At 44.4% G+C, this 21,087-nt stretch overlaps 1 protein-coding gene across 2 annotated transcripts in view; it reads left to right on the plus strand.

The window, feature by feature from the left end:
* Positions 1–5,539: 5,539 nt before the first annotated feature.
* LOC138633916 (contactin-associated protein-like 5) overlaps positions 5,540–21,087 on the plus strand; it is an 82,616-nt gene continuing 67,068 nt past the window's right edge. For both annotated transcript variants that reach the window (XR_011311923.1, XM_069720447.1), the window contains exon 1: positions 5,540–5,694. Coding sequence is in view for 1 of the 2 variants with exons in the window: in XM_069720447.1 (XP_069576548.1) it covers positions 5,622–5,694 (73 nt within the window). In the remaining variant the exon portion in view is untranslated. The remainder of the gene's footprint in view (positions 5,695–21,087) is intronic.

Here is a 21,087-nt window from a genome sequence, read left to right on the forward strand (position 1 = left end):
GACTGCAGCCCATCGACACATAAATATCACACATAACACAATTCATAATATCTCAAGGTTTTTACTGGAAGGACTAAAGCTAGAAAGAAAAGAAAGAAGAGGTGAAACATTATGCCGTGTGATGTTTTCAGAGGCTTTATCTCATGTTTTTTTTTATATATAAACAACAGATCCAATGTAGACTCCAGATAGCACCTGAATAAAGTCCAGCAGCTAAAGAGCCCAATTTTTCCCTCAAGAGCTGGTGGAGACCAAAACAGAGCAACTATGTTAAAAATACAAACTCAGTTTCCAAGAATCAATACAAGAGTAAACACTGTGTGCTGGTCAGTTTTTCCACTCCACTTGCAGTCACAATAAGTAACTCAAATTTTAAGCAATTTCTACAATATTTGCGGGGAGCTTGCAATTTTGCAAAATTCCAGCAATTTTGCCACAAAAAACATCGTCAACAGAAACTCAAGTTAGTTTTTCCCAATAAAACTAACTTTATTACCAAAAATAAGTTTTCATTCGCAGTTTTTACTAATTCCTGCAATTTTACCACAAAGAAATCATCTAAAACTAAAACAATTTATAATCTTTGGGAAAATCCAGGGATTGGAGGTAAAGTGAAAGTTGTTGTTGTTGCTCCATTTGAACAGTGAAAATACATTAGTTATTCTCATTGAAATAATATCCTCCGTGTTGAATTTGTGCCTGTAAACTTCCCATTTCTCCATGCTGACCTGCTCTGAACACTGAACACTGGCTGGCTGTCACGATTACACTGCAGTTACTTTGAACTAATTTCCTGGAAGTGCACCAACTGTCTCGGTTTTCACATCTTGGTACAAAAGCAGTCCATTCCAGGAACCCTATCACTTCCTTTAGGGGAAATTGTATCATTAAAATGAAGTGTTTCTTAAGTGGAATGCAGGCAGAGTGCTGTTTTTTTTTTTTTTTTTGGCCCTGGTTTATTTATGAATCTACAAACATCCTGGGCTGAAAAGACGCTGCATTTTGGAGCAACAACATTCATTTCCAGAGTGAAAGGGGAAGGGAGCTGTCCGCCACAGTGGTGCTGAAAACATCCGCAGACAGATAGCTCCTTCTTTAACCATTAACGGTTGTTTATCTCAGCTCTCATAATTACATCTCCGGACGTGTCTGCAGTGCTTTGTTTCCCTTTCATTATTATGTGCGATGTAATACGGTGCAGTAGTTGTGTGCCATAGCAGATACTAAAACTTGAACACACTCTCAGACCAAAACTAAATCCAACATGTGTACGGGGAATAAACTGACACTACAAGTGAAGGAGCAATATGTGTCAGAGCCGGAGGGAACAGCAGCTGAACAACACATGAAACTCAACTCAGCTTCATCCCTATCTGCCTCCTCTACCTGTTGTTGTTTTTCAGTATTTTATTTTATTTGCTCTTGTTAGGCTCCCACCATCGAAGAAATCAAATTTTCCCTGATTACATATATTCTTTTTGTGGACCGGTCTTTGAGGTTGTGTTTGCTTCACCTGACACTGTGCTGTGTACTTTAGTAATGCAGCTGCTGTTTAACAGAATGCAGGTTTTTGGCAGTGCCGTAATTAGTGGTGCCAAAAGAGAAAATTCTGATTTACATTAAGAGGGTAAACAGAGTGAATTTCTGCTACTTGTGTGCAAAACATTTCTTATTATGACAGTATGACGAACCTTCTGTATCACTCCAGAAGCACATTCTCCAAAATAAACCACGTTAAAAACAGTTTTAAAAACCCGTCAGGCATGATTGATTCTTCTTCTGTGGTGCTTTTACTGTGATATAGTTTGTGCTTGTTCATGATGGCTTGTAGTGTTCGATAAGTGTTTGCTTTGGATGTAGTTATTTATTGCTGTTTGTTTACTTCGGCCCCTCTTGTTTTGTCGTTGGGTTTTATGTATTTTAAATACAAACTTAGGTTTTAAATGCTGCAGCCCGCTACCACAACAAAGCATGTAATGCACCGCCCGTCCACTAGAGGGAAGCGAATTAATGTAACTAACGTAACGTCTCTGCCTCGCGAGTGTAAGAATGCTTCAGGAAAAAAAGAACCATGTGGAAACCCACGTGTTTATGGTTGGGTTTAAACAAAACTTTGGTTACGATCAGGAAAAAGAATACGGTGTCAACTCCTGAATTCTGATGTATATTTTCCAAAAGAAAGTCCAAGACACGCCTCCTGTCTCCTTACATGGATGTCGAAATCCTTCGTACCTCATCACATGACCTCCGTCACGTGACCTACGTCTGTTTGCGTGAAGCAGAAGTCAACTGTCAAGTCACCCGTTGGTTTGTGAACGTTATGAAGCCTCCAGTTCAGATTCTGTCCGTCACCATCTTTGCTAGTTCGGAGCGGTTTGAAGCAGGAAGTGACCATATTTGGACAAGCTGGGGGAGGAGCCAGCGGTGGATCTGACTGATCTGATTGGAAACCCGACGGTACTACGTCCCGCCCACCGATAGCTGTAATCTGACTGCACCACAGGCCTGTCAATCAAACAGACGCGCCCCAAAAAACAGGTCTTTCTGAAGCTTATTTTCTGATGAATGAGGGATTATTTTCAGACGGACCTCCAGAAAACTAATAAGAGCGGCACTCGGTGGTATTGCAGATAAAGACAGTTCTGCATCGGCCTCATTTTTCAGACCTGGAAGCTACGAACACTTTTACAAACAGTTTGTGGTTCTTTGCTGTGATACTGGGTTGCATCGGTTCATCCTATAAATATTTAAGGAGAAGATGATATCAAAAATTCTACAAAAATATTTCATAATCAAACCAAAACCCCGTAATTGATGTCAACATGATCGACAGTGGATGTGGCACCATTACAGATCTCGGTGCTGCCAGGAAGGACACGATGGAGAGAACTCCTCTGAACCAGCTGCTCATGAGTTTCAGCCTCCATTTTCAGCTCAAATTACAGCCAGAGAAAAGTGCATCAGCGCCCAGACTCCAAGTAAACTTCGGGCCCGTTTAGTGGAGAACGAACAATAGAGAGCGTCAGTTCAACTGGGCGGCGTGAGCGATCAGACGTTATTCCAGAAAAACACTGAATGACCACGAATTGGTTTGTCACAGATAAAACCTGGCAACCCCGAGCAAACAGACCGAGTCAGTCCTGCCAACAACACCATGCAGAGGCACAGCACAATGATCCGTCGGCTGCAGCCCGCACGGAGACGCGAGCAAACCAGGACTCCGACGCCGAGAACGACTCCCACTCCGAGACCAGAAACACGTTTCCGGGGTTCACCTTAACGGAACCTGAAGCCGACGGCGAGTCGGAGGAGGAACCGGCCCGGCAGCACACCAAAGCTTTAATGAGCAGAAACTCCAAATAATTTCTCATTATCTCTGTTGGTCCACTGTTTGGGCGTCACACCGCCGCCGACCTCCTGTTTAACTCTTAAACTTAATCTTGTTTATGTTTTTACGTCTCCGTGACGACGACCACGACCCTCGTCGGTACGGTGGTCTCTTTCTCGTGAACGCGGCACCTCAGGGATACATCGAGGGAGTTACTTTCAATTTGGGACAAATCTTCACTTGGATTTAGGGATGAAGGGATTAGCTGTCGATGGTCTCAGGGTCGAAGGTCACCGTGACCGAACAATCCCCATTCGTCGCCATGACTCCAGAATTCAATCACTAATTACGATGAAATTTCACTCAAATGTCAAACAGGATAAAATGATGAAGTGATGACGTTTTTAATGTCCAAAAGGTCAAAGGTCAACCTCACTGTGACATCCTGATGTTTCTGTCTATTACTCAGCACCATAACTGAGGAGCAAAAGAGGACACTGTGAATATATTTCACAACAATCTTGATGACATTTCTTACAATTCTGATAAACTGATTCGATTTTGGGGGTCAAAGTTCACAGGTTACCTCACAGCCCCCCATCATCACCGTGAACGCAACATCTCAAGAACGCCTCGAAGCAATGTCTTCAAAATTGGCACAAACATTCACTTGGGCTCACAGGTGAACTGATTAGATTATGGGGGTCACTGTGTCCTCACGTCCCTCCCATTCTTGTGAACATGATGCCATGACTGTGACCATCACATCCTGGATGTGGGACTCTGATCGAAACTGTGCTGATAGTACAGATCTCCTGTGTGTGTGTGTGTGTGTGTGTGTGTGTGTGTGTGTGTGTGTGTGTGTGTGTGTGTGTGTGTGTGTGTGTGTGTGTGTGTGTGTGTGTGTGTGTGTGTGTGTGTGTGTGTGTGTGTGAAGCATCATCTGTTGTCATAGCAACAACCGTGTGTCCCATCTGAATCAGATTTATTGGACAAATTCCCTTACAGTCATCACTACACGTATGATATGAGTCTGGACAGACGTGGAGGGAAACTGACTGGTTGGAGGAGGGAAGCAAACCTTGAGGAGGAGGTTCTAGTTTTAGAACTTGGACTGTGTTTCAGGATTAGTGGTGGAATTGATTTTAGACAGATTTAGGGCTGATTTTGGACTAGTTTTATACTGGTTTCAGCCTTGGTTTTGGACTTGGTTTATACTGGTTTCAGCGTTGGTTTTGGACTGCTTTCGGTCCCAGTTCTGGGAAAACTTTGGACTCCATTATTCAGCTCCATAACTGAGGAACAGAAGATGTTTGTGTTGCATCAGAATCCGATTTATTGGACAAAGGAGGGGGGTCTATTTGTAGGCTGGTTTTGGACTAATTTTAAATGTTTTTGGACTCCTTTTGGACTGGGTTCCAGATTCGGATTTGTACTTGGTCTTCAACGTTGTTTGGGACTCGGTTACGACTAGTTTTTGTCTTGGTTTTGGAGATGGCTTGGACTAGATTTAAAGTGGTTTTGGACTTGATTTTCAACAGGTTTCGGACTGATTTTGGACTTGGTTTCAGCTGGTTTCAGTCTTGGTTTTGGACTGCTTTTAATACAACTTTGGCTGAGTTTGACCTCCGTTATTTAGCTCCATAACTGAGTTTGTGTTCCATCAGAGTCAGATTAATTGGACACATTCCTTGAAAGTCCTCAATACATATATTCTGTGAGTCTGGACAGACACGGAGGGAAACTCCATCTACCTATCGATCTAACATTTTTGTGTAGAGCTTCATTGTTTCAGAGGATAAAAGATGACTCCTGACAGAAAATTTAAAACAAACAAAATAACAGCCACCAACACACACATGGCTCATTACCCACAATCCAACATTTATCCTATAAATAAAAGTTAGAATTTTTAGGCATAAAATGATAGATTTTCTGCTCCTGAGATGAAAAATAGTCCCACAGCTCCAACCTGCCGTCGCTCTGTTCCTCCTATTTCATACTTTTATTTCATGATGTCTGAACTGAGCTCCAGCAGCTATTGTTCTGATTTGGCCACCATCTCACTCCTCCGGTTCTGCCAACACAAACCCAGAGCAGAGGGAGGGAGAGACGGAGAGAGAGAGAGAGAGAGAGACGGAGAGTGGGGGGCGGGCTGTACCTCAGAGGGAGGGAGTGTCTGCTCCTCCACATCACACTCCTTCTATCCCTCCGAGCTGGAGGAGCGAGGAGGACCCTGCGCCTGTTTCCCTCTCCGCGGACGCACGGATAATTGCACACCACGGCTGGGAAGATGGTTTTTCTGCTGCCTATGGTTACCCTTTATTCTCTGAGCGTGTTCAGCGGAGCGGCCGCCGCCACTCACCGTAAGTATTTCACCTCCCCGCGCGCTCACCTGTCGGCAGGAGAGGAAACAAAAAAAAAAAAAAAAAAAAAGAAGCCGAGGCGGAAAGGCAGACAGGCGGAGTTTGACGCCCCGCTCGGTACCCCTCGTCTGTGCTCCCGTGCTTGTGGCCGACCGGGAGGCGCGTGACGGTTCTGACTGGTCTATTCCGTCTAAGGCAACTCAGCTGCGTGTCAGTATCACGAACAAGTTGTTGCCTTTTGTTGTTGTTGTTTTTTTTCACGCGGAGCAGAGCGCGATGAAGGTCAAGCAAACAGGTCCGTTTGTAGTGCATGCAGCCTGAAGGACCTGGTCTGGTACCGAGCTCTGTCCGGGTCCGGTTCCGGTTCCGAGCTCTGTCCGGGTTCGGGACCGAGCTCAGTCCGGGTCCAGGACTGCGGGTCCAGGTGGAGCACGGCGCCGTCAGGTGGTGTTTTTTGGACATGTTTGGCTGGTGTGTGTGTGTGTGTGTGTGTGTGTGTGTGTGTGTGTGTGTGTGTGTGTGTGTGTGTGTGTGTGTGTGTGTGTGTGTGTGTGAGAAGTGCTGACTGTCCTCAACTGCTGCTGGTGAACACACTGTCAGGTTCATCTGTGGGTTCCATGCATCAGGAGTGCATATGGAGATTAGATCAGTTTTAATGTCGTTTTTAAAGCAAAACTTGATTTTCTTTCGTCTCCTTTCATTGTGTTGTTGTTGTTGTTGTTGTTGTTGTTGTTAATAATACACCTAAAGACCCATTTTGTACTTTAAAAACCAAAAGATAAAGAAAATAAAGATAATTATTTCTATGTATTGTTTGTCACACCCAGCTGAGGTGTTGCTGTAGCCACCAGTGATGTAGCTGCTGTGGGTGGTCAGAATAATAGAAACGCCTCCCTGAAATGGAGCAGTGTGTGTGTGTGTGTGTGTGTGTGTGTGTGTGTGTGTGTGTGTGTGTGTGCACGCGACTGTCCTTCAGGTCCGATCAGATCCTCTCCGGCAGTTTTTCTCGGTGTGACAGCAGCTCGGCCTCCTGAGGGGGAACCTCTCATGGAAACCAGTCGAGTGTTCCTCTAAACGGAAGAAGCAATTATAATGCAAACCGGAGATCACAGAGGAGACGGTTCAACCTGCGTGTATACAGATAGGTTCCGATGTTTGACCTTTGAACCCGGCGGTTCTTCACCTGGCCCGGGACAGCGCTGTTGGCACACGGGAAGTTGTGTGTTTTCTAGCGTGAGATGAGTTTGTTTTTTTGGATGATGAGGTGAGGCGGTGCAGAAGGAAACTGATTATTCCACGAAGCCGACAGGCCGCGAGCTGTTTGAATGTTGTCAGATCGTTAGAATGAGTTTCATCAGGACGTCTGTAGGTCCTCCTGCCCCACTCAATAGGTCCAGGAGGTCAAGGAGGTATATTTACACATTTATGCTCCTATGTGTCAGATTTTAATTAAAAAAATAATAATAATTTGACCATCACTCTTGGATTTTATCGACCCCAATCAGCTGCACGCCGTTTGTGTTTGTAGCTTTTATTTTTAACGCGAGTTGAATCCGTTTCATGTTTATTTCACCGTGTGTGTGTGTGTGTGTGTGTGTGTGTGTGTGTGTGTGTGTGTGTGTGTGTGTGTGTGTGTGTCGAGAGTGTTTAACCTCCGCTGGCCTCTGTCATGCTAAAAAATGTGGAAGTGGTTCCCAGCAGTTGAATGAAGGCACCAGAGGCCTGACACCATGTGATCTGCGTGTGTGTGTGTGTGTGTGTGTGTGTGTGTGTGTGTGTGTGTGTGTGTGTGTGTGTGTGTGTGTGTGTGTGTGTGTGTGTGTTAAGGTGAGTGTGAGCCCAGCTGACAGCTGCATTAGTCATTTATGACAGTCATGTGCCTCCCGGATGTGTGATCGGGCTTGACACGTCGCGTCGGCGATGAAATGGTGAGGCGCTGGCGGAGGTCAAAAGATCTGCTCCTGTATTTTACCGCTGAGAAACAAAAAGGGGGGGGGGGGGTGAGGCAGCTCCTGCTGTGTCACCGGACACGTCAGCCTGGCCTCGGACGGGTTTCCAGCAGGTGTTAATCGACGCAGGACGAGAATGAGGCCTTCTCAATGACGTTCACGCACACACACACACACACACACACACACACACACACACACACACACACACACACACACACACACACACACACACACACACGCACGAAATAACACTTTCCTTTTATCAATTATGTTGCTGCACATCTTTATTGAGCGCGGTGGAAATTTGTCTTGACAACGGCGGACCACAGGGCTGCTCTGCAGCAGCGGTGTCAGTAATAGGAAGAGAGAAAACTGATCATGCAGTGGCTGAGTGCTTTCTTTAAAACGTATTGAGCTCTCTGCACAATTCCCCCCCGCTTCTGCTTCTGCTTCTGCTTCTGCTTCTGCTGCCGCCGTCGCCTCCGAGGCCCTTTAATGACTTCACGGTGCTGTTGACCGCTCTGCAGACGTATTTTCTGGATGCTCAGTTCTACATTAGCACGTTTATTTGTTATTATTGTTTTTACAAATAAAGGCCGTGTGCATCGCTGCAGCCGCACCGAGGAAATACGTTCTCCTGTGTGCTCTGCTGTCTTGCCCGGCAGCTGGCTGGGAGGGCTCGGATCACTACTGTCTGTCATTCACTCTCGGTCTGGTAATTAGCTTAGCCTAGCTGAGCTCGGTGTTTTTTGTGTGTATGTGGAGGGGGGGGGGGGCTTCCACGCAGTCGGGGGGGGATGGCTGCTGAGGGTCAGTGCGTCCGAGCGGTGACTTTAGTGCTCGCCGCTTGTTAAAAGCACAACGTTTCGCTGTTCCTGCTGTTTGTAGGGGGTGGGGGTGTGGGGGGGGGGGGAGTCAACAGGGAACGATTTAATAAGTAACACAGCTAAAATGCTTCAGCTGTTGTGTAATTAGTAATGTACAGTAATTACTTTTTCAATGACTATATAATGAGAAACAGATTACAGCCATTTATTTATATGAGTATTTTAGGGGCAGCAGCTAATGATTATTTCCCTTATTGATTATTCTGTTGATTATTATTCCAATTTATTTTCAGTAAACATAAAATGTTCTGTCTGACAATTACTGTTTGTCCAACCGACAGTCGGAAAAAGATACATTTGACGTTATTTGATTTGATTTGAAAACCTTTTGGTCTGCATGTTTGTTTGTTTGTTTGCACGTTGCGTATCTCCACAACCGTCCGTCCCATCCGCTCCACACTTCGGTGGGCGTGTCGGCGTGCGAGCTACGTCTGCGCTCCGCCCAATTCGGTGCAGTTTGAACACATCGAGCAGGAACAAACGTCGACAGGAGGGCGACCAACGCTCCGTGCAGCAGTTTTATTATTGGGTTTATCGTCGTTTTCTATTGTGGACATTTCTGCCGCTCGGAAAAACAATATTTTTGCCATATTCGAAGTATAAATATTCCAAGAAAAAAAAAAAACAGTTGGATCAAGAACCAGACCGATAAGAGTGTTGATTATCACACTCGTGCCCGGAGCTGATCCGAGATTCAGTGAAGATGGAGAGTTGTTTTCCGCCCGAGCTCCAGAAAGCTCCACAGCATCGCCGCGGTCCCGCTGCCCAACAGGCTGTTGTAAGAGGCCACTTCCAACGTAACGTACGAGAGGAAAAAGCAACACAGGCGGAGAAGACGCCTTTTGTTTGACTGGAAATCTTGTGTAAACGCGGTTAATTGATCATCAGAGCAGCTCAGGATTAATTGATTTTCTTGCTTGACTGATCGTTTCCCAGCCGGGTTTTGAACATCAGCCTGGTTGCATATCTGCCAACGCGGAGATGTCACATCCCGTTTGGCGTCATTGGCTGGTTTCTAGTTTTCTCCGCCGCTCTCGTCGCATTAATTTGCCACAATCGGTGCTGACGCCGTTAATACGGGGCGGCGCTTTGTTTTGGTCCGCTTCGGTGGCGAGTCCGGTCTGTCCGGGGGAGTGACGCTCCTCTCACGGCAAGCGGACGTCCATATTTTACTGGGGCGGAATCAGTTTTCCAGGGGGGCCGACTCCTAAGAGTCAGGCCTGCCGTCGGCTCGTGGAGCGGGATACTTCACATCTAATTACTTATGCCGCGTGGAAGCGCCCGCCTGCTTCACGAAAGACGCGGCGGAAACGCCGCCGCTGCAGATCCGCTCGCTAATGAATGTGAAGCGTGCACTCGGGGAACACCTGCGGCCGCCTGATGAATTTATCAAACGCCAAATGAGACAGAGCGGCGCCGTGTGACAGCGCAGGTACTTTTCCTCATGTTTAAACCGTACAGTTGATTCTCAGAGACCGGGGAAATAAAAGCTTTTTTTTTTTTTTTTTTTTTTTTTAAACCCAGCCCGGAGGGCCGCCGTGCAGACGCGGAGCAGCTTCACACGCCGTCGCGCGCCGGTTAGAGCGGCGGGTAGATGTAGAGATCCGGCACCAGGAAGGGTTGCGTCGTCATCCTCAGCTCGCAGCCCGGCTGTCTCGCGTTGTGACGTGCGGAATGTGCCGCTTTATTATCCTCGGCTTTATCTCGTGCAGTTAATTAGAAAACTCTGATCCTCATCAGAACCATTAAAAACAACAAAAGAAAGAAGTGTGGTTGGGAATCAGATGTGATTAATGGGTGATTTTATATTTACGCTCTTTTAACCAAGAAGCCCATTTGCTCTGAAATTAAACCATTTAGAACCACGTCAAGAAATGTATTAACAAACTATTTATTTTTTTTGTCATATTTCTTCTGCGCCTATGCTGCTTTCTCCTTTTACTGCGTGAAAGCCAGCGGAGGACTATCGAGGCGGGGGATGTCAGTATTCACGTGAAATACCCGATAGGGCGCGGCCACTTTAAGAAATGACTAATAAATAGTCTGAGGTCGTTGTTGTCGGAGAAATAAACGAGTTTAAAACAGAACTTAATGCACCGCAGCCGGAGTAAACAAGTAAACAACACAGGTGGAGAATTGTATCGTTTTACTCAATCAAATACGGAAATGAGCCGCAGAAAAGCAAATCGACCCAGAAGTGACCATATTTGGACGAGCTGGGGAGGAGCCAGGACACTAGGCCCCGCCCACCTATAGCTGAAACCCGGCTGCACCCCAGGCCTGTCAGTCAAACCAGCCCCGTCCCCCAAACATATCCGAGTTTGAGTCCTGATATCGAATGAATGATGAATTATTTCCAGAAGGAAACACTGATCAGAAGGAAGTTTATCTCACGACACCACGATGACTCGTGGAAAACATTTACTGACTTTTGCATTTCAGGAGAGAACTTGATGCCTTTTCAGTGGGAGTCTGGTGGAGCCAGCCCCTAGTGGCGCACAGTGGTGTTGCACTTTTAAACCCTCTTCTGCACCGGCTTCACTTTTCAGACCTTCAGACTACGAATATTTTTATGTAAATTTGTGATTGGCAGGGCGACTGTTTCCAGGAGCCCTCTTAGAAATGATGGACACGGCCGGGGTGCTCTTTTTGCCATGGTGATTTGTGAAGTTACTCCATCAATGCGGTGGGAAAACGAGTGAACTTAGAAGTCCTCTGTTTGCTTTATTATTATGCTCATGATTCATATCTGACTGCACAACAACGAGCGCGTCCGTCACCTTTTAGTGCCCCCCCTGGAAACGCTTCTGTTGTCGCCTGTGCTGTTGTTCCGTTTTTACTTTTGTTCTTGGTAGATATATTTGTGTTATTTTCTAAACGTGTTGTCACATCAGCGAAGGTGTTTTGTGGCTTGGCGTGTGTTTTCTGAGGCTCTGCGGGGCCTGTCGTACATTTCCACAAAAAAATCAATCTCCATCTGAATGAGCTGATTTTCAAAGCAGAAGCTGCGGCTGACTGGTTTTATTTAGATAAAGTGAGCTTGTTTCAGAACTTCTTTTTGTTTTTGTTTTTGTTTTTTATCTCGGTCGAAGCCGTCAGCGTTGGACTGAAGTAATTCAGAGGGATGCTGATGTGTTCACACTGTTGTTTCAGGGTTGCCATTGATTATTTGATTACATGAAATGTTAGTCGGGAAAAAAGCCTCATTGCTGTCAGTGTGTTATCACAGCACATATCACGTAATTGCATTTATTATAATTATGGGTCAGAGCACCAACGGTAGCGTTACTTTATTGTTTTTGCTTGGATTATTATTATTATTATTATTATTATTAAACCATAGGCCTTGCAAAGGTGAAATTTCCCTGGAAGACAGTGAGCCAAGAAAATTATTTTCTGAAAAGATTTGACACGTCGGCCATTAGGGGGCGCTATAATAAAGGTCAACGCGTTTTGTTGAATAACTCCCGAACCGTACATCACACGTTAAAATGCTGTACATCCACACGTCACTTCAGTACAGCTGCATCTGCCAGTACAGGCCCCGCCCATTTTCCTGCCTTTGAATTTTTTGCGCTAAAGTGCAGCGTTGCGAAATCCACTTTGTCAAACTGGTTATGTCATTATTTTTCAGTAAAACAACCAGGGAGATGTATTTTTATACATATTGTATTATTCCTTGAATTCTAATACTGTTTTTCAAAGGTTTACTTCCTCCAGAGAGGTTTTAGTGACAGATATTTCATGGAAAACTAATCTCCATCATTAAATTGCCTCCCCGCGTGGATAAAGGCCGGTCAGTTTTCAGTCTCCAGGAAGCTTTTATTGTCCTGTGAGTGTGCGGAACAACATGCTGCTTTGATTTTAATCAGAAGAAGATCGAAAAGACACATGATATCCAACTATTTGGAGGAATAATTTCTGCCTCTTGTCTCTCAGGAACTGAAAAAAAATCCATCGTGATGAATGCGGCGCCAGTGGAGGCCCGTCCGCTTGCAGCCGCATCGCTCACGCACCGATTCGGCACCGATTCCCAATCTATAGAATGCAATGAATATGCTTCCAATAGCTGTAGAGCCTGCAAGTTTCACCCTCTATTTATTTTCCGTGTTACTGGCAGAAGGGTTTGAAAGGATTATCAACGCCCACTTTATATCGACTGTGCCAATAACGGCATCAGCGGGAACGCTGATGAAAAATGAGACAAAGAAAAAATAAATAAAAGGCTGTTTTGAACGCCGAGAATGAACAAATTGGGTGTTAAATTAAAATGGAAAAAAAAAAAGAAGAAAGAAATCCCGGCTCGCTCGCACGCGGCGGATTTCACACTCTGTATAGCACACTTTATTATTGTAATGTAATGACATCGTGTGATTACCTAATGCATGTTCTCACAACATGATTTGATATTGATCGCCATGAATTCACCGGGAACAGAGAAAAAACAACAACAAAAAAAAACAAAAAACAGATGAGAACTTGTGATCTGCTGCTTGTATTTATTTGTTTTATTTTTTTTGGTGGGAGGGGAGGGGAGGGGGGGGGCCCTTCCGTCGCGGTGTTGTTGCGGCGTCTCCGCCGAGCCGTATCATGATACACTGTTATGTGTGCTTTGCAGCCCAGCGTGTGTTGCCGGCATCACTTCGGCACCACAGATAACTGGTGATGCTGCTACCTAATGGAGCTCTTTACGTTGTGTTATTAGGCTGTAAGGCACCCGCTGCGCTCGCTGATTGTGAGCGAGTATTGCTGTGATTATATATGTTGCCACAGCTGTGCTTCGATCCTTATTTCAGCTCTTGAGTGAGTGTGTGTGTGTGTGTGTGTGTGTGTGTGTGTGCGTGTGTGTGTGTGTGTGTGTGTGTGTGTGTGTGTGTGTGTGTGTGTGTGTGTGTGTGTGTGCGTGCGTGTGCGCGTGCGCGTGTGTGTGTGTGTGTCAGGGCTGCAGCAGCACATGCAGGGCGACTGTGTGTGCAGTGGATTGACACGGATGTGTCGGATTAATGTTTCTGTACTCCTGCAGTGTATCAATAACACACGTTTAATATCTGAAGCGCAAACTCGGGCTGAATAAACAACGTTGTCTCTGCTCGCCTTGATAAGAGCCGTAAAGGAGTCACATGATCGTTCAGGTGTGGGTGAATGTGTTGGTCCCATTCTTATGAGAAAAACAAAAACAAAAGAACATTTTTCTCCAAAATAATTTGACAAAAGTAACCAGCCGCCATCGATGTCCGTTTCATATTTAATTTAAATCAGACTTTTGATCTTTTTGATTTGAGAGAATATTTTAAATGACAAAATTTATGAACCCTTAATTGAATATTTAGTTTTACAACCTCAAATCAGTGTAGACAGATGACCTGTGTGTCTCTTTGTGAAACTGCCTCCTCCAGACGTTTGATAGGTTTCAGATCAGTACTCACAGAAGGTGACTTCAGAACAGTCCAATTTCAGCTGTGTGTTTTGGCTCCTGATCCTGTTGGGTGACCTGTGACCTGTGACTGAGACAGAGCTCTGTAACAGCGGGCAGCTCGTTTGGCTGCAGAGTTCCTTGATAGCCTTCAGATTTCATTCAGGCACAGCAGAGCAGCCGGAAATAGAACCGAACCTCCTCCGTGTTTATGTGTGATGTTCTGTTCTTGGAGATCAGAGCTGATGGGACCAAAAAGCTCCGGAGGAAGTTCTCCCAGAAGCATTGTGGCTCGTCAATATGCATTTTAGCAAATTCCAGTTGTTTTTATAAAGGTTTCTGTGGAGATCTCTGCTCTCACAAAGTGACTCATGCTGCAGTCAGACGCTCATGTAAAGGAGACCTTGGAGTTCTCCTTGGGTTTTTGTGGACCATCAGCACCAACCTTCTGTTCCGTCTGACTCCAGTCCCACGGACCTTCAACTGGTCCCTGATATGTGCAGCTATAGTCACAGGAACATGGAGCTGCTTGGAGATGATGCTCTTACAGCCTTTAACGTGCTGTAGCGAGCACTTTATTCAAACAGGCTAAATATGTGATTATAAGACTGAAGACGTGTGATTCTAATTGAAGAAAACAGTTTGAAATATCACCAGAATACAATTACTTCTTAAGTTTTTTTCTGGGGATACCAACAAATCTGTCGATGCCATTTTAATCTTTATAGAAGCAGCAATAATTGAGCTATTTATCACACTTTCTTTGCTTCATGCTGCAGGTATGCAGGAGAAAATTACTTTTAATTTAATCACTTCAGGGAAGGATTGAAGCCTTTTTTTATTTATTTTTTTTCCTCTTGGTACCAACAAATTTATCTTCTCTAAAGCTGCAGTTTGAGCTTTAACCACAACCAACAGCTGCAACCAGCAGAGCAGCTGAGCTCCCAGCCAGACGCTCGGCCTGTTCAATGGAGAAAATACATTATGTTGTATCTCATCGTCATGTTTCCCAATTAAAGAGCGTTCATACGACGTTTTTACCTGCTTCTTCTCTGTTTGGATGTTTGTTGTAACCACAGACTGGATATAAAAGTGTTCGTAGCTTCCAGCTCTGAAAAATGGTTCCGATGCGGAAATGTCTTAAGCTGCATTACCACCGAGTGCCGCTAGAGGTCGGCTCTGTAGACTCCCATTCAACTCCTCTCATCAAATACAAAGTCAATAAAATGTCTCCAGCAGTTATCTCGGTGTTGTGAGCTAAAGTCACTCCTTCTTATTAGTTTTCTAGAGGTCCATCTGAAAATAAACCAAAGCACAGATCGGGTGTGAAAATATTCGTTGTGTCCAAGTCTGCAAAGGGAAGTGCTTTAAAGGAAGAAGTGCCTTAAAGTGCACTACCACCAAAGGCCAATAGGGGCTTGATCAAAAAACAACAACAACAATAGACTCCTATTTAAAAACTACCCACCTTTCTGTCATCATGTCATTATGGTGTCATAAGCTAAATTCACTACTTCTGATCATATTTCTTTAACTATTTAGTCACGTCGGGCTGAAGGGCTGTGGGATTTTCATTTTATTTACACGCTCGCATATGAAGCAAAATCTATTACCAACGTCAAACCACTTAATCCATTATTATCATTACAATGAATTACAATCTAATCTCAGTACAAACTCAGTGAATGAATTAGCCTCCTGCCAGATATTATTACGACCTTGCTGCTGAACTGTTTCCCTCCTGTTATCGCCTCATTACTGAATAAAGCGTCGATGCTCCTGACATTAGCCCCTTGTGGTGGCCACCTTCTTTGTAGTGACCCTTTGTCAACAACATATTTATGTGTTATCGCCTCGTCTCGACCAAGCTGTACGCGTAAAAAAAAAAAAAAAAAAAAAAAAAAAAAAAAAACGCCCCCAGAAACCCAATAATCCGACATGAAATGATCAGGTTTCCCGTTTCGCTGCGTTCCTGACTGAAGGCTGAATAATTAATGAGATGCGTGTAATCAGCGGAGGCGTCGATACGTCCTGTTAATGCTCAGAGGTCCCTGTTCAGAGAAATGAAGTGCCGCAGTAAACCGCTCTGTGTTTCTCAATCATTCGCATCGACGCGCGCTTCCTCGAATTCAGCCAACGTTTGGAGCTTAATTGTCAACCGATATCTCGGGCGATCGCCGAGCAGAGGTCACGGAGCCACTGAGGTATCGTATGAAGCTTCATCGACGGCGCGCTGAGGTCTGAGGCCCGCGCCGGCAACAGATACCGTCACCGTACCTTTGATGGTATTGACTCTGCGGTCTGGGTTGACTTGACTTCTGCTCCCTCCTTCATTTCCCGATTGGCCGCTGCTCCATGTGAGGTTTTTTATTATCGCCTCAGGAAGTCTTTATCTTGGACGTTTTTGTGCTTCAGCAGATACTGTTTGAAATAATTCAAACTTCAAGGTTGCGATCAGAAAGCTCTCGCTGACGCACACCGGGCACGACTTTCACCTGAAAAAAACCCCACCCCCCGTGTTGTCGTGTTGGAGAAGACTTTTGCCGTGGCGCTGCAGTTCAGGTGGTTCGCGGCCCTCAGAAGGTTCAACTCGGTGCAACTCGGTGTTGACAGTCTGTTAATCAGCTAACGAAGCTAACAAACAACTAATTTTTTGCTATAAAACAGCTCAACTCAAGTTTGTAACCAGCTAAAATCCAGATAACAAATTATTTTTTTTTAAAAACCCTGTTAATTTCACTAAAAAACAGCTTAAACAAAATAGATACCAATAGATAGCAAACAGCTAATGTAGCTAAAAATCAGCTAAACCCAAGTTACCAAACAGCTAACAATCCTAACACCCCTCAGACGCCTCAGGAGGTCCCAGTGGAACTCTGTGTTGACAGTCTGACTCTCAGGGACGAATTCACGGTGACACAAAAAAAAAAAAAAAAAACAACACCTGGTGTCTCTTGAGCTGACGCGCCTTCTTCTTCGGTCTCGGACGGTGAAGCTCCTCCCCTTCTTGAAACGTTGAACGTCACTCAGAACGCGTCGCCCGGCTCGTCGCTTCATCGCCGTCGACTTTCTGAAGCGTTTCAAGGGTCTCTGTTGACGATTTACAGAGTTTGACTCCAAAAATCTCATGTTGTCGGTGATCTTTGGGCCCTCAGGTGGCACCACTTTGAAAACACCCACGATTCCGTGATGGAAATCACTGCGTGGGCTCAGAAACACACGGCTGTAAGTGGGCGTGTTGAAGATTTTGTGCATCGCTGTGCTGCGTTCAGGAACACTCTGAACTTTTGTATATCAAGTGCTCGGCTTTAATTTAGTCGACTTTTCCTTTTGACATCGTCTCCGTCGCTGTATTTTACGTCGAGTGCGCTGAAGCACGGAGACTCCGGAGCCAATTGTATGTAGCTGTCTAAGAATGTCTATTGTTTGTTTGTCTGTTTGTTTGTTTGTTTATTTGTTTATTTTGACAGCCCGTTCCGACAGAATAAACCGAACCGTTCCCCGCCGGTCGCCTCTCGCGAAGCGGATCACCGCGTAACTCTACGGCGCGTTCGGCTCTGATCTCGTCCGTCGTCTCCGTGGAGACAGAACCCGGAGCGACGACGCTCGCTTCCTGTCGACTCTGAGCCGACCCGCGGGTGCACGCTGGGTGGAGGCGGGGCTTTTTTTTTGAAGCGCTGACAGCAGAGGCACCAGCTCTGACAGCTTAAACGCAGCGCTGCGATTAAAAAAAAAAAAAAAAGGACGCGTTTGGAGAAGTGTCGCACTGAGAGCAGCGGAGCAGCCGGTTGCCGTCGCGTCCGTCAGAACCGGCGGAGTGACGGCTGGAGCTGCTGCCGACTGACTGACTGCGCTTTTGAAAATCTCCCCGCGGCAAGCGCCCTTTGTTCTGTGACAGAATGAATCAAAATACAGTATTCACTTTGAGATGTCCACCTTTGATAAATCACTTAACACATTTATCGAGTGGAAAATAAAAAAACACTCTGTCTCGTGTGAATTAAAACTCTTCGGAGCCGTTTTTAAACACAGGCGCTGCCGACTCGTCACGTTCTGACATTTTTGAGTATCCTAATTTTTTTATTTTCAGATTTTGTTAAATGGCAGTTTGATGCCACTTTTTTTTTTTTTTTTTTTTATCCTTTTTATTTATTCTCCATCTGGCAGCTGGTTGACTTGTTGGATTTCTGAACAACCAGGCTGATTAATGAATCTGATTATGGTAAAATATTGATCATCTGTTTGCAGCCGTTGTTGAGTCACATACAGCAAACAGTCTGCGCGACCTCTCCTCCACTGAAACGCATAATATATATAAATTAAAGGACAGCGAGCGCTCTCACGGGTCCAGAACAGGTACGGCATGAGGAATGTCAATTCTCTTTACTTCACTATGATTAAAAAATAACGAGAAGTTTTGCCGTTAAAGAAAGAAATAGTTCCACAAAATTATTTAAACCGTATACAGATATTTTAAACTAAAAGCAAACATCTGCCTGCGGGTGTGCAGCATTTATTTTTAGTATCGCAATAGTTAAAGCAAATTCAAGCAACATTTGCGGGAGCTTGCAATTTTGTTTTAAATTCCTGCAATTTTTGGGCAAAAAAAAAGGTCGTCGTGCTGAATCCGTGCTGAAAGTCTGAACGACATAAAGGGAATCTTTTCAGACAAAACTCTCTTTACTGACAAAATGAACTCCTCATTTACAGTCGGAAAGGCTCTGCTCCTGTTTTCATCACCAAATAAAACTCCGAACAAGAGGACAAACAGGAAGTGACGGGGTTCGTGGGAAGTGTGGTCTTCACAATAAAATTATCGAATTAAATCAAATTAAAGGCGATGACATATTACTGTATGTTAAATGAGTTTTCTCCACTTCCAGCTGGAAGAGACTGAACTTTGTTTTAGTGTTGAATGAATGTGATTTAGAAAGCACGTAAAGCTCTTATTCTGACAGCAGATGTATTCTTTGTTTCTATATCACAGTCACAGACGGTCTGTTCTGGAAATATACGCAGCTTCTAGGCTGGTTTTTATCACGTTGAGCCCCGTGATGGTTTTCTAAATTCAACACAGGAAGGAAAATACATCACGGGGCCAAATCATTTCAACAGGATTATTATCACAGGAAATCTGCACAGATTATCTCGTTTTCAGGAAGTTGTTTAAAAAAGTTTAAATTTGTTTCCTTGACTTTCAATTTTTGCTAATTCCTGCAATTTGAACGCGAAAAAACTCAACTCAAAACGTCATAAATTACATCGATTTATTTTTACTTCTTTAAACGCGGCGCAAAATCTTAACATTTTTGATCTCGACAATCACAAAAAAAACTCAATCATTTGATCAATAATCAAAACTTCTGATTAACCTTTACTGAAAAGCTATGCAGCAAAAGAAAACTCCGTGAATGGTGGACATGACTGATCCGGTTTTGTGTGTCAGCCTTTAAGGAAACGTCCAGAGTGTCCCTTTAATCTGCAGCCCGCTCTGCGTCTGATTGGCCGGCGGTGCCTTTAAGCGCTCGCTGCAGAGGATCAGGTTGTACCGGAGGAGCCGGCTCCGCTCTGCCCTTTGCCTCTCCACATTACATCTTCTATTTTTAGAAAATCCCCTCGGCCTTTTATCGTATTCGACTGTTTGTACGTTTCCTGAGACTCGATATCCGAGGAGGAGAACTCGGGCTCCCTCCTCGTCTGCAGAGCCGTGTTTGTTTGTCCGGTGGATGCGTTGAGCACCTGAAGACGCCGACGACGCCTCTGCAGTTTAAAATATCCAGCAGGCGTGAGCTGCGCAGAGCATCTTTGTTGACACACGAGTGGGATTCCTCTGTGGAGCAGCAGTTATTTTACAAATCGGAGGGGGCTGGGGGCCGGCATCAAACAGTGAATCCAACGCTGATGAAGACGAGTGGAAGTGAAACCTGCAGCCAAACACTGACGTCCTTCAGGAGGATCTCTCTCTCTTTCTTCCGTCAATCACGTTTTCACCTCGCAGATATCGATTAAATACCAAACGACAGCAGAGCCGAGTCTCGCCCAGTCATGCTTTGGGTTCGAGAAGAGCAGCAGGTGGTTTATTTTTAAAAATGATGAAACGCTGTGAGATAAAACGCAACGAGGAGGATGAGGCTGGCGTTATTCTATGTTTCTTTATCACCAGCGAACGCCGTGAAAAGACAAAAACCAACAAAGTGTTGATCCTGTTATTAAGAATTGTCTGCAGCCGAGCTGCGTTAAATTTATTCCTCTGAGCCAGAGAGCTGCGGTGTTGTCATTATGATAAGTAATGAAGGACACACACACACACACACACACACACACACACACACACACACACACACACACACACACACACACACACACACACTCACACTCACACTCACTTCTAGTGCTGTAAACATCAGGGGAGTAATGTGGTTCATTGTTTGGTTCATTTTTATAACAGCAGAGAAACAAAAAAGGAAATTAAACTGTCTTTTATTTTTTTCATAAATTTGTTTTTTCGGTTTTTGTTTTTATTATTATTGTTGTAGTGATCACAAATATTTCTTTTATGGTGGATTTTTTTTTTCAACTACAATGTAATTTGTGGAGTTTTTCGTAGTAAAATTGAAGGCATTTTAAAAAATTGCAAAGAATTCAATCATGTCCACAATTTTCTGCTTTTTCTTTTTCTTTTTAGCAAAAGTCACTCAGAAGTTTTGATTATTGATCATAGTTTTACTGATCGGTCCCTCCAGGATTTTACAGAGTTTTGTTTTTATTATTGCGATCAAAAATGTTTGATTTTGCGGCAGATTTGAAAAGAATTACGATGTTTTAAGGGAAATTGTTGTGATTAAGAAATTGTTGTGAAGTTAAGAAAAAGAAAATGTATTTATTTATTTTAACATCTACCTGCTAAAATATAACCTGTGCTGAATTCCTGTGATAATAATGGTTAGGTTAGGTAGTTACTTTATTATATAATAATCCTGCTGCACATCCCAGAAATATTTGACCTGTAATGTGTTTTCCTTCCTGTGTTGAATTTAGAGAACCATCACGGGGCTCAAGAGTGATAAAAAAGAGTCTAAAAGTGACGTATTTTCCAGAACAGACGGTCTGGAAATGTAATATAGAAACAAAGAATACATCT

Source organism: Brachyistius frenatus, unplaced genomic scaffold, assembly GCF_029030835.1.
Source record: "Brachyistius frenatus isolate BFR_SWC_R1_liver_20210118 unplaced genomic scaffold, ASM2903083v1 Contig_241, whole genome shotgun sequence".
In the NCBI taxonomy this organism is placed as follows: Eukaryota; Metazoa; Chordata; class Actinopteri; family Embiotocidae; genus Brachyistius; species Brachyistius frenatus.